Source organism: Ixodes scapularis, unplaced genomic scaffold (genome assembly GCF_016920785.2).
Source record: "Ixodes scapularis isolate PalLabHiFi unplaced genomic scaffold, ASM1692078v2 PGA_scaffold1__304_contigs__length_218370807, whole genome shotgun sequence".
Classification (NCBI taxonomy): domain Eukaryota; kingdom Metazoa; phylum Arthropoda; class Arachnida; order Ixodida; family Ixodidae; genus Ixodes; species Ixodes scapularis.
The window spans coordinates 142,267,755-142,281,900 of NW_024609846.1; the positions used below are offsets into that span (position 1 = coordinate 142,267,755).

General features: G+C 47.3%; 1 protein-coding gene across 1 annotated transcript in view; it reads right to left on the minus strand.

The window, feature by feature from the left end:
- LOC115318379 (serine/threonine-protein kinase mTOR) overlaps window positions 1-14,146 on the minus strand; it is a 164,453-nt gene that overhangs the window by 133,797 nt on the left and 16,510 nt on the right. Inside the window, exons 2-3 of the mRNA XM_042290961.1 lie at window positions 3,235-3,474; window positions 1,136-2,019 (exon numbers count right to left, since the gene is read on the minus strand). Coding sequence (XP_042146895.1) covers window positions 1,136-2,019; window positions 3,235-3,474 — 1,124 coding nt within the window. The remainder of the gene's footprint in view (window positions 1-1,135; window positions 2,020-3,234; window positions 3,475-14,146) is intronic.

A 14,146-nucleotide genomic window follows, 5' to 3' on the forward strand; every position in this document is an offset into this window, starting at 1 on the left:
AATATTCGGGAGAGGGGGGGGGGGGGGGGGGGGGGGTGACGGTGGTGGCAGTATGGGGGAGGGGGAGATTTCCCTCCCACACTCCCATATTGTTTATTTGATGAAATGTCTGTCTGATAGTCTCCCTGCCACCCCTGTTACGTTACCACTGCACACAAATAAATCAATTTATAGAAGTGAATAGCTTGTCTACCCTTGATTGCAGAATTTTGTTCTCACGAAATATTACTAAAGGTTGCGCTTTAAAACAAAGCAGTCAACATTTAGGTCCAACAATACACACTCATCTACAGTATCCCCTCAAACATGCGAGAGAGAAGCACTGAGAGAGAACAGTGCATGGGGTGGTCATGTCTGTAGTCTCCCAATGAATACGTTAGGGACACAAAGTGTGAGGAAGGTGTGTTTCATAAATGCACTCTGAGACTGCAGGTCACTGGGCTGCCTCGCTTAAAATGCAGGCTGCCAATGAAAGCCATTCGTATACTACACTGTCCTTTCAAGCATGAGTGAGGCAAGAATAGAAATACAAAACATGTACCACAATTTCCAGATTCAATACCCTTCCTATAACATTACCTGCACCTCTTTGTAGACAAAACAATGATTTTCCTACAGGAAACACAGAAACATTGCCCGTACACCGGAATTTGCGGCTGCATATTATTTGAGTTCAAAAGAAGTCAGCTGAGAAAAAAAAGCGAGGGTGCTTCATCTCTATGATAAAGCCGAGGTGCACAGGATATCATGTGGGATTTGTTTATGGCCTAAGATTTAGAGGGTTAGAGCGCATTGGTGTACAATTACACTACACAAATTCAACTTTTCCCACTAAATTTAGCGGGGATATTATGTGTTACACTTCTTTTGGAGAGATATTTTTTATGGAACTTAACTCACGCACATATTCTAATCACACTCTAGAAAATTATACACACAATAGAACGAGAGACATCTACCTCATTCGAGGACCCCGCAAAAAGTTATGTTCCGCATTTCTAGCATTCAATACCGTCGCCGTGCGACTAAAACCATTTTTATGGAGGCAGACATGTTTAACGAAGTGGTGGCCTGTGACTAAAACCATTTTTATGGAGGCAGACATGTTTAGCGAAGTGGTGGCCAGCTTCTTCACCTGATCAAACTTCTCCTCGAGCAGACGCTTGCACGTGTTGCTCTCATGGGTAGGGACCAGATGGTGGCTGTGGTGCAGACGCAGCCGGTGGCGCTGGTGCCTCTGGGTGTGGCCTGCCATGAAAAGCCCCTGTGCCCGATGGTAGCGCAGCAGGGCGGTCCGGGTGCCTCCCCGGGGCCGCTGCTGCTGCATCTGCTGCAGCGACCTGAGCGAGCGGGTGAGCGAGCTACCCGGCCCTGCGCCCCCCTGCAGACGGTGGGCCTCGTGCCGTGCCTGCTGAGAGGTCACCTCCTCCAGCTCCTGGCGGACCTTCTCGCCCTCCACGTTGCTGCACCGCAGCAGCTCGTTGATGACGAGCAGCGAGCCGTGGATGCGGTCCTCACGACCGACCCCCTTCTGGGCGACCGCGGCCTCCTCGAAGCCAGCCTCGGCCTCTTCGTAGCACTTCAGGTACCAGGGCGGGTTCTGCGTGTCCTTGGTCTCTCGCTGGGCCGTGACCACCAGGGCGGCCCGGAGCGCCAGCACGGCGCCCTCCCGGATCATGGGCTTGGGGTCGCGCACTGCGTTGAAGATGCAGTCGAAGACGGGCGGCACGTTCTGGAAGAAGACGGTCGGCGTGGACATGGCCAGCTCCTGGAGGATTAGCACGGCGGCGTGGCGCTTGGCTTCGTGGCGCTCCTCGTTGAGCCATTCGATGGCGCGGTCCTTGACGAAGTCGGCGTATTCGGCGGTGAACGTGCTGCCGACGGTGGTGAGGCGCCCGATAGCGTACGCAGCCAGCTCGGTGACAGTCGTGTCGTTCGATGGCAGAATGTTACGCAGGTAATTGGCGAAGCGGCTGATGCGGGCACCTGTGTTGCCGGAGTCCACCTCGAGGAGGTTCACTGCAGCGGTGGCCAAGGGGAAAGGAAGCGTTACGATTGACTGTTCCAAACAGCCGAAAATAGCGAGATGTCACTTGAGGCCCGCATAAAGGCTTGTAAGGGCACACTCAAAGCTCTAGCGGTAAATCGTGCGCAAGTAATGATGTACCCAAGTATGCTCATACGACTTTCGTGGAACAATGAAAAATTTCTTCGATGGTTTCAACAAAATTTAGAAGAAAACTGTACTTAAGGTAAGCAAGACGAAATTATACGCAAAAAAATTACACTGAATCAGAATTTGTGATTAATTTGATTCTTGCTGAACATTATCTAGACGTGCATCCTAAGTTGAACCGAGGCAGTACAATATCCTCAATAGACAGCTCTAGCGTAGCACGACCGCAGGCTAACGTACGAAGGGGCACTGCTAAAGGAAGTTTACGCCGACACTTCGAAGCATGCTCTCAAGCATGGGTGGTAACACTGCTAAAGCACATTAATAACAGAAAGATGTCTGCTACTACTTTGAGGTTTTTCCAGGAGTCTCTTCTTCAGTAAAGTTGTGCTCCATTTATGCAAATGCTTTACATTCCACACCATTACATTAACAAATTAACAAATCCCATCTGTTATACTGAGTCTGACTATGTAAATGGAGAGCATATTTGTTTTTGACTCAAACAACTCAGTGAGGCAGAAATCTGCTTTACTGAGAGCTACCCTTTCCAGGAAGTTCTGCGACCAATCTACGTAGCTACATCTCCCAGTGTGCAAAAAGAAGCATGTATACACCCTTTTCCCTAAGCTGATGGTGTGGAGGATGCTATGTGTCCGGTGGACCAGTCATATGTCTCTCTTTCGCTATGGGGCCATACTCCTGCCCATACCACGCATAGAAAGTAAAGCCAAGTGATGAAAGGGAGGCGGTTGAGTAGCACGGCGAGCGCGAGCTCCCATTGCACCGTCCCCTTAAAGGCAAATTATGTTGCATGGCACTGATGTTACATCAGTGGCCATTGCAAGGGACCTTGCTGCTGTGTGCACACGTTCTGCAGAAGATATTTGACACTATGAAATTTGTTTTTCCTGGCAAGTGAGAATGACCACTGGTACGGTGCAATGACAACACATCTTTTAAGACATGTCCTCGAAAGACGGCTGGACACCCTTCCAGGGTCATCCAAGATCATAGACGCTCAAGCGGCCAACTCGGCGAATGATGGTCCCACACACCGATGGCCAGGATGCCGCCCTTCTTCTCGTTGGGGTCGGCGCTCGAGACCATCTTGAAGATGTGGTGGTGGAACTCCTCCATGAAGGACGATACGTCCTCCGTGCTCATCTCCCGCAGCTCCGTGGTCACGTAGTGGTGCAGCTCCTTGGCCGTCTTGAGCCGCACGTCCTCGCTGCGGCTCTTCAGGCCCGCCACGAACTGGCTCACGTGGGCTATCATGTTGGACTTGATCATGGCATCTGCGCCACAACCGAGGGTTCAATAGCGAGATTGAGACGCGCAGGCCAGGCGGGCGCAAGCCGGCGATACCAAGCCCGCGCGGACGCCCAACTACGACTCTTGTTTCATAGCCATAACGCTAGAATAAAACACGTTACAGTCACGAAAAGACAGTGGGAAGCCGCGTGCATAAACGGGGGACGTTTGGGGTGGTTGGCTTCCTCTGCTGCGCATGCAGTCGTGAGCACTTTCGCGTAGTTCAAAAGCTCTGAGGCTTTCTTAACATTCTCGAGCAGTTGTGCGACGGCAGTATTTGCGACACAGAAAGTTAGCCAGACGACGTACGTTTAGAATACAGTACGCCAAATCAGTTTCGATTTCGCTGCTTCGCAGTCGATCGATTCTACGAATACATAACGGTAATACCGCGATTGCGGCACATTTTTGGTATTACGTACCGTCTAGAGAGTGGAGATCAGCTTAGAAATCGAAAACACTAAGAGCAACGATTTGCCCGGAAGGTTACATGTTGGTAAGCACGCCAAGAGCTCGCACAACATTTAACAAACTTTTCACAATAAAATTTGCGGCGCCCTCGATGTAATCTCAGGGTTGGCAAGCGAACCGAGCGAACAGCAAGCGTTGTGTAAACGGGGCGTAAAAACGAGTTCACTTCAGGTGTAATTTTCTGTCCGTTAATGTTACTTAAATTTATAGGGCTAAAATTAACAAAAGAAAGTGCCATAAGACCGAATATTAGTAAACAAATAGTCTGCCCTAAAACCGTAACCAAAGTATAGCTTTTCGTTAGTGGCGCTAGTAGTTTGTTTACAATTTGTAGCAGACGATAGGCGAATTACCGCGGCTCCGTGGCTCCTTGTTCCCGGTTAAATAATCGATACAGCCGGGGAAAATACCGCTGCAATGGCCGTCTTGTTTCAAATTCTTCCAGTGAAGGTAGCTTTGATTCAGATATTATTAAACGCGTGGTTTGTCCACTTTGCTTCGTCGACAGAGCAGAACGCAGGTAAGCTAAACGGCTGCACCCCTCACCGCTGCAGAACCGACATTTCATGCTTCTTTTCCTCTTTGTTCGCGCACGAAGAAGCGTGTCTGGCGACTTCAAGTTTGAACGTAGATCTTGTTAGTTAAAACAGAAATACTATTTTATGCTCGTGGTGGGAGTTGTAAAATGGAAATAACGAGGAACGCAGCAACGCTAGAGCATTATAATTAAATTATTAAGCGCGAACAGACAGTGTACCCAGCAAAGCATTGCGAGCTACCAGGGAGATGGGTCGTATCTGAAAAAATCGGCCTTTTAGAGAACTTCTTCGGAGAAAAATTCGCACCAAAATATTTGTGGAAAACGATAAACCGGGGTTCGGTCATTCATCTATGCGGAACACATGTTCGTCTGCTTCTTGCACAGGGGTTTCGATGATGTCAAAACACCAAACTCTTACTGGCTGAATAAAAAAAAAAAAAAAAAAAAAATAGCGGGTAGATCTTAAGGCACCTAGCCTTGAGGTTTACCCACTATCATTCCAATCAAAGCCAATCAGAGCTCGGCTTGCCCCTCCCTTCCCTCTAAATTTACTTCTATCTCCCCCCTCAACCCCCCACCTTTCTTCCCCCAAAACCCCAACCCCCCTGTGAGCCAATAACCACAATGCGCCCTGTGCGCGTACACGATTGGCCCTCTCCTCCCCCCCCCCCCCCCCCCCCCCCCTCAACCTTCACTACAACGCCTACACACACACATGCACAAAAAGCAGACAACTTGCCCTCCGCATATGTAAACGGGAATTGGCCAACTCGTCGAAAGCCGACTCGTCGACGGTCAACTTGCATCTGACGTCATCCGCGGACATGCCAGTATTTTATGCGCCGCAAGCGTTCGGAGTGTCCGTGTTGGTTTCGCATCGCACAAGTTGTAGTTCGAAGAAACAAACTGAGCCGTCAGTACCCAGCAATGGCGACACTTGCGAGCTATAAGACAATTCGTCGAAGGGCAACTTGCCCTACAACGAAATCTGTCGAAGGGCGGTTCGTCGAATGGGTTGAATGACGGTCCGAGGTAAAAGTTCGTAAATTGTTGTTATCTTTTTACCTTTTTTTGCTTCGTGTTTGGACAACGGACAGCGCTCTTGCTAGGTTATAACTTATAAGACCGAAAGAAAAATCAGGGCAGAACGTTGAGACAAGTTGAGAAATGTGTCATCTCGGGATCGTTCTCGTGTTCCTTTTCTTTATTGATTTTTCTAATAAGCCGCCACAGACTTTCACCGCGAAGCGGCGTGAATGGGTGGGCCGAGTAGGTTAACACGAGCTCCAGTGGTACATGCGCGACGTAGTGACCGCCCCCCACTGCACAAGGAAAACTGCAAGTTGTTATCTTCCACAAGAAAGAGCACACTAGAGGTCAATTACCGTGCAGCGGTTTTACGGATTACCATAGGACAGTATTTTCTTTAAAATATTGGGACAAAAATAATATATTTTGGCCCTGAAAAAGCGACGACCAATTTTCCTCTTCCACGAGTTCCCCTTCGACGAGTTGCCTTCGACGAATGGGCTGCCGATGAGTTGGCCCTCGACGAGTTGGTTTAGACTTCAAGTAAGTAGGACGGCATGTGATCGACGGCCTAAGGGCGTAGTTACATTCCGTCTTACAAATATTTAGGTGTATATATATCTTCAGACCTGTCCTGAAAAACTCACACCAATTACGTTATTAACAACGCAAACCGCACGCTTGGTTGCCCGACAAGTAACTTTTCGCAGACTCCATCTTCATTAAAACTGCTTCTTTATAAAACATTAGTTCGATCAAAACTGGAATCTGCAAGTCCAGTCTGGGACCCTGGCATTGAAAGTTGCATATCTTCACTTGAAGCCGTACAAAAACGTTCAGCATGCTTCATACTGTAAAACTATCATCGTACATCAAGTGCAACATTTATTGAATCTAGTCTTTCACTGCTTGCTCCAGCAATTCGCCGCACGATCTTTTGTTTGCGTTAATTTCATAAAGTATATTGTGATAATCGTAGCCTAAAAAACAAACAAACAGCAAGAACGACTAATAAATGAACCAGTCTATGTCTCGTCTCGCTTCGACCACATCTACAAATTTGGCACATCCACTTGTCAGTCTAATTACATTTTTTTATCTTTCATCTCTAGAACGCCTCGCGAATGAAACTGCCTTCCCCCATCCATTGCGACCATCGCAGATTTGGCCCGTTTCACACTAACAAGTTTTTAATAATGTATTGAGCCGTGCTAACCACACTCTAAAAAAAAAAAAAAAAAAAAAAAAAAAAAACCGTGCGCCTACTTTTCCGCAGAACACTTGGAAAGCCAGTCACCATAACTCACGGAGGCAGCTCAGCGAATGTCGATGTCGAAACATATGATTATATATATAAAAAATGCAGTCTGAGTTGTGACACTAAACAATACAAGCGTGACGTTTTGCATTGCTCAGTGTCACAACTCAGACTGCGTCTTTTGGTCTAATCATTTGTTTCGGCATTGTGATTCGCTGAGCTGCCTCCGTGAGTTGCGGTGATTGGCTATTTAAGTGTTGTTCGGGAAAGTAAATTCATGGGCTTTTTTCAGAGTGCATTGTTTATTACGTTTGTACTTTTGTTTCCAAAGCTCCTCCGTAATGCTTCGGCCCTGAGAGTACAATAAACAAATAAATAAATAAATAAATAAATAAAATGTGGTTTTCTTAGTGTAGAAGCTTTAACTGGGGCGTAATCGTGACAAATAAAATGATTAAGAAATACGGCGATCTGCGTCAATCGGACGTGCCTACACACGTGTATATATGACCATACAACCCTTTTCCCAACAAAACCTCAAAACAAAGGAACAAATAAGTACCGGGTGTTTGAGAAACAATTAATCGATGTTCATATCTTTTCAGCGCAAAAATAAGGTACGCAAAGCCAAGCGCTCAGTTTCCCCGCCCCAAATGCAGCGCTGGCGGATGGGACCCAGACATAAAGGGAATTTTTCCGCTAAATTTAACAGGGAAATGTTTCCGCCAAATTTTGTGGGAAATCTTTTCTGCTAAATTTAGCGGGGAATTTTTTCAGCTAAATTTAGGGCGGAATTTTTTCTAAATTTAGCGCGGAAACTTTTCCACTAAATTTAGGAATTTTTCTGCTAGATTTAGCAGGAAAATTTTGCCGTTAAATTTAGCGGGGAATTCTTCCCGCTAAGTTTAGCGGGAAATTTCTTTTTTTGCTAAATTTAACGGGGAAGTTTTTATGCTAAATTTAGCGGGGAACGTATTCTGCTAAATTTAGCGGGAAATTTTTTACGCTAAATTTAGCGGGGAACGTCTTCTGCTAAATTTAGCGGGAAATTTTTTTCCGCCAAATTTAGCGGGAAATTTTCCCGCTAAATCAAGCGGGGAATTTTTCCGCTAAATCAGGTGGGGAATTTTTTCCGCTACATTTGACGGTATATCCATGCCTTTTGTAACGGTACCCCAAACAACTTTTTTTTTCATGTTGTCTTAATAAAATACATTGATTGATTGATCGAAGAATTAAAACGAGTCTGTTTAAACGTTGTTTTACGCGTTACTTCTCAAAAGTAACGAGATGCATTTACTTGTTACTTGGCCTTAAAATTAACTAGGCACGTTACTAGTTCTTTTTCTGAGGAATTAGCGAAATACGTTACTCATTACCGAAAAAAGTAACTACGTAGATGTTACTCGTTATTAGTAACGCTTACGTACATGTCTGCTCGATGGCCTTGAACATCGAGCATCGCGAAGGAGGACCCCTTCGTTTGTTCCCACTCAATGAAAAAATAAAAGGGTTAAAAAGGTTTCGAAATTGCCAGTCATTTGTTTCTAATTTATTTGCAGTTTCAGTCCCAGTAACTTTTTGGGAGGACAATAAACTAACTCTATGAAACGGGAGTCAACATCGCCATCGTCGTTTTTGAATGACATTTAAAAATTCAGAAATGCGCGATCTTAAATTTTTAAGGAAGGTGTACTTTTGTGGTGCGTTTTATCTTGGGTAAATTTCAAGGAGTAGCTCTCTTTCTGTGAGGAATGAATGAGACCGACGAAAACGGCGGACGTTTGCGCAGACGACTGAGTTTGCGAGAACTCGGGGCTCTGCGAGAACTTTTACGAGAATTGGGCTTCTGGTGCCATCTCGCGATGGGCGCAGGGAGCAGACCGCACTCGGGCGAAAGCAGACGACCTGGTCGCCTGCTCTCTGCGTCTACCGAGAGGTGGCACCACACGTCCAACACTCCCAGAACACTCCTAGGGAGCCTACATACTTGTAGGCTCCCTAAATACTCCTCGCTAATAGGGGTGTCACCACTGATCTCTATTGTAGTAGGCTGGATCGCGCACCGCGGCCTCGGCAGCTGGGGCCGAGTGTCGCCACCGGCGGCCATTGATTGACACCAGCCAATGCATGCGACTCTATGGGAAGAACGAGAAAAAGTGCCGTTTCCCCCGTTTCCAAGCTGTTGTTGGCACTGAAAATTTCTGGATGCTTTTCGATAAGCCCGTCAAATACCTTGCGTACAAACATTAAAGCTGACAGCCCTCGCAATTCTTAAAAATAAATATTTTGTGGTCGAGAGTGACTCCGCTGTAGTGCAGCCCAATGAGGCGAGAGTTACCTAGAGTTACCGCGGAGTCGGTGGCGGTTTCGTTGAGTTGGGTTTAGCAGACGACAAGCTCGAAGGCTTTGCTACGCGGAATTCGCTCACTCCCGGAAAGCCGCTGTTGAGGTGGAACTTCTTTGTCATTCATTAACTTCTGGGCTTCCCTAAGGACGGTCTTATTGACGGCAAGTTCCTTTATTTACTCTACTACGAGAGCAAGCTTGCCAGCTCAGCCGTAGGTGCTCCGGTACGTTTGATTTTTTTAATCGTCTTTCGAACGTTTGACAAATACCGATTCGATCTCCGAACACCCGACATAAGGATCGGAGCACACCATAAAATACTCGCCTCCGAGCACAGCGTGCATGCTTCAATATGCTTACTTTTGTGCGTTTCTCCCATAGACTTGCGTGTATTGCCTGGTGTCAAGCAATGGCCGCCGGTGGCGACATTGACGGGCTCCCGATCCGCGATCCAGCCTACTACAATAGAGATCAGAGGGTGTCGCGAACCGGCCGAGGTTCGAGTTCGACTAGGTTCGACGAACCTTGTTTTGAGGTTCGACTCGTGTGCGCATGCGCGACATGCTGGCCAGTTGGCTTTGGATTGGATGGTGATGGCTAAGGGATGAATTAAGGGCAGCGCTGATTGGTTATTTCAGTCAATACAGTACGAAAAATTAAGTTACTAACTTCTTTAGTGATTACAGTTGGTTTATTTTAATTGCAACTCTTCATAAAATAAAATAACCCTTTCCATAAAAAAGAAAATTCCCCAAACTTAGACATGCTTTGTTACAGAAAGAATAAACAGAAAGGACGGACAAGGACGGATATCTTTGTCCGTCCTTGTCCGCCCTTTCTGTTTATTCTTTCTGTAACAAGTTATCAGAACCAACGCGCTCACGTTCAACTATAGACATGCTTATATCAAGGTCTGGCCACACTGTCCACAAAGTCGAACCGGTCGAATCTGGTGAGAAGGTCGAAGGTTCGTCGACCGGTTCGACCCAGTTGAACCCCGAAAGTTCGACCTAAAAATCTTGTCGACAAAAGTTCGTGACACCCCTAATCGCTAACTTGGTCGATGTCCAATGATGTCCAATGGTCGATGTCAGATGGACAGATAGATGAATGCTGACAGCCGTGTTCTTCATAACTGTCGGTAGCTTGCGCCATCTAGCCTAGAAAAAAAAAGTTTGTTGTTTTTGTGATCAGGAGCATTTTCAAAGCCCGGAGCACCTCGCCTTCGTTCCCGTGACACGCCGCTCGCTCTCGCGTAGCACCCCTCGATGCAGAAGGCCACCGTATTTTTCTGGGACGAAGGCGATTTTGGGTTGGCGCAGTGTTACCAAAGGTGCAGGATTGAGAGCGTAACCCAAGCACTTGAAGAGAAGGGGAAGAGGGAACTCTCTTCTTATCGGGACTCTCTTTTATGGGTCTTCACGTCGCGATTGTCCTACAAAATCAACTTTCATTTATTTCTCGCTCGTGACTTGCAAGTGCTGCGCGCAACTGGTGAGATAGGGTATATATAGTTATAGCTGATTAACACGATTCATATTTCTAACGCACAATAGTTTTGCGAATTCAAGGTTTCGCTCAAATGGATAACTTACACGTACAGTTCGACGCGCAATACCTTTAACGTATTGACTCGCGAGAGATGCCCCACAACACGGCTGAGTCTTACGGTGTTCCACACCAAACATCTAAATTTTGCCCCCTTACCTGTTGCTCTTTCGCGCACATTTTGCACCATATCGAAATGAAAGCGCGTGACAAAAGTGTAGCTCGTTTTCCGCTCGATGAAATTTCACGCCAGCTCGTTGTCTTCGCTGGTACGTTGAGCGTTTCACAGCGATACGGACCTTTCAACAAGAAAAAAACGTACGATGGCATCCTTCGTACACTCGTTACTCCTATAACACCGAGCCGCCTTGTATCCTTTTGTTTTTCTTTCCTTGTACTAATTTCTTTCTGCGCATTACGACTGTTACGACGCCAAGTCCGTCTGCATTCTCGAATTTGAACTTAGGCTCAGATTAGGGACGGACCAGTTTAAATCAGGAAAATATAATTAACACTGAAGCAAAGTAAATCTATCATATCGATGGAAATACGATTTGTCACATTCCATTTTGACAGATACTGTGCACAGCGAATGCAATAGCGAGTCAGCGTGCAAAACGCCGCCACCACAACACTACCATAACATCTCAGCAATTTTTGCATAGCACCGAGTACGGAAAAGAGAAAACAGTTATTAATTTACATAAACGAAGCAAATGTATCTAAATCCCGCATACTCCGTAGGTTCAGCTACCTAGGGTTATCCATAAACTCGACCATGTCATTTGTCGAAACAGATAAAAGGCATTGACAAAAATGAGTAGACTGAATAAGTGAATCTAACGCACGCAATTTATTAACCGACGGTCGCGCGCCTTCAATACCATTTCTAATGGTCACTGTGCACCTTGGACACATTTTGGGGAGCAACACATATTGACGTCGCCGCCCGAGGTCTTCATTCAACGTGTAGTGCTGGCCAAAACAAAATTCTAACATGGCTCTCAATCGCTCGCCGCAAAGTGTATACGATTTCGATAAGGCGGTACTGTACGTCACTTGTAGGGTGACCACCTTCCCGCTAGTGAAATGCGGGACACGCGGAACAGAGGGGGAAAGGGGGGGGGGTATTAAGACGCACACAACGAACCAAGGCTCTGTTAACACATTTCTTATCCCGTACTGTTTATACACCTGCTAATTTTATTGCAGCAATTAGGCTCAAAAAATTTTCACTACCAGTAATAGATTATTTTGAATGCAAAAGATGGTATTACATGTGCCGAAGTTGAAAACATAAAAATCGACTGTACCAGAACTCAATGCATCAAATGGAAATAAGAAACAGTAAATATTTTTCTGCTTATTATTTCCTGTCCACGCTTACTTCTATCAACATGGTCCTACGCAAATTTTTAACATAATGTTCTTTTTCGGCTTTTGCATGTGTGGCTGCCTTCACAAAAAAAAAATGAAAAAGAAATTTACAGCAAAACTTTCGCATTAGCATGGTGCTACACAGATTTTTAAACATGTTATTGTTCGACCGTTGCATGTGTGGCTGCCTTCACTAAAAAAAAGAAGTAATCTACAGCGCACCTTTCGCATTGGCACGGCAATTTGAAAATAATTACAATATTTTATATTTAAACTTTTGGCGAGAATTGTTTCGTACAATATTTTCCCACCAAAGGGAGAGGCACAACGGCGCATGCGCGTCAGTTTTCTTGCAAGAACGACGGTCGCTTCCCGCAATGCTTGGATAGATCGTAGATCACGACGTACCATTTCGATTCACACAATTACTAGCGACCTCCGCACTTCCCCGTGCCTCATTCTTCGGCGGCAGCGCGAGTTGCGGAGGGAATTTTACGAAAGTGTGAAATACGGGACATTTTGTAGATTTGGGACTTTCTCGGGCGGGAAGCGGGACACGAGCCCTCAATGCGGGACAGTCCCGCGAGTCGCGGGACGGGTGGTCACCCTAGTCACTTGAGATAAGAACCGACATTTTTATTCGTACCTCCGCACAGGAACGAGCGCCACTTACTGCATCACACAGCGCAGAGGCCGGACTCGGCCAAGCGCGCGCGAGAGAGGGAGAAACTTCCTCCGCCGGAGAACAGCGTCACACGACACGTTCCGGGAATCTATTTCACGCAGAGGATAACGCGGGCCTTTTCACACTTAGATACTGGCGCCATCCAGAAGTCGCGCGTTCAACCATGTAACGAGCCGCGCGCCATCTGGTGTCTGAAACGGACGAATAAATAGAGGTGCCCCTCTGTAGGGTGCCTTTATAGGCACCCTAGCCCTCTGCGTTTTTATTACTATCACCAGGCAGTGTGCGATACCGCCAAGATGACCTTTAATGTATAGAAAAAAAGTGAAAGCCGTTTACAACTCCCTGTAACACCGAATTAGAGCGCAGCTCTTGAGGAGGAGGAGGGAAGGGTACTGGGGGGTGAAGTGACCTGGGGGGGGTCACGTGACCTTGGGGAGTCACGTGACCATGCCGATGATGTCATCAGTGACGTCACTGATGACGTCATCAGTGACGATGACGATGCGGACTCCGATGACGTCATCAGCGATGATGACGATGCGGATGTCGGTGACGTCATCAGTGACGTCACTGATGACGTCATCTGTGATGATGACGATGACGATGCGGATGCCCCCCGAAGTCACGTGACACCCCCAGGTCACGTGACCCCCGCCGAGGTCACGTGACCTCCCCAATGACGTCATCGTAACTGATGACGTCACCGGCATCCGCATCGTCATCATCACTGATGACGTCATCAGTGACGTCACTGATGACCTCACCGGCATCCGCATCGTCATCATCACTGATGACGTCACCAGTGACGTCACTAATGACGTCACCGGCATCCGTATCGTCATCGTCATCATCACTGATGACGTCATCAGTGACGTCACCGGCATCCGCATCGTCATCGTCATCATCACTGATGACGTCATCAGTGACGTCACTGATGACGTCATCAGTGATGATGACGATGACGATGCGGATGCCGGTGACGTCATCGATGTCATCGGGGAGGTCACGTGACCTCGGCGGGGTCACGTGACCCTGGGGGTGGTCACGTGACCTGGGGGGTGTCACGTGACCTCGGGGGTCACGTGACTTCAGGGGGGTCACGTGACTTTGGGTGTCACGTGACCTTGGGGGTCACGTGACCTTGGGATGACCTTGGGGGCCACGTGACCTTGGGATGACCTTGGTTACGCCGACGCCGCTCAAGCCGGGAACGGGCCCCTAAGAGCTGCGCTCTAAAAAAACAGCGCTTGTTTTTTTGTTTTTTTTTAGGGGGGGGGGGGAGGCGAGAGAGTCGCCAGTTTTCCTTTGGCCAAACTTGTTCGACGCTAACCCAACACTGGACCCATTGGGAAACAGGGCTGAAACCTTGGGTCGGAGCAACGGGGGGAAAGGGGG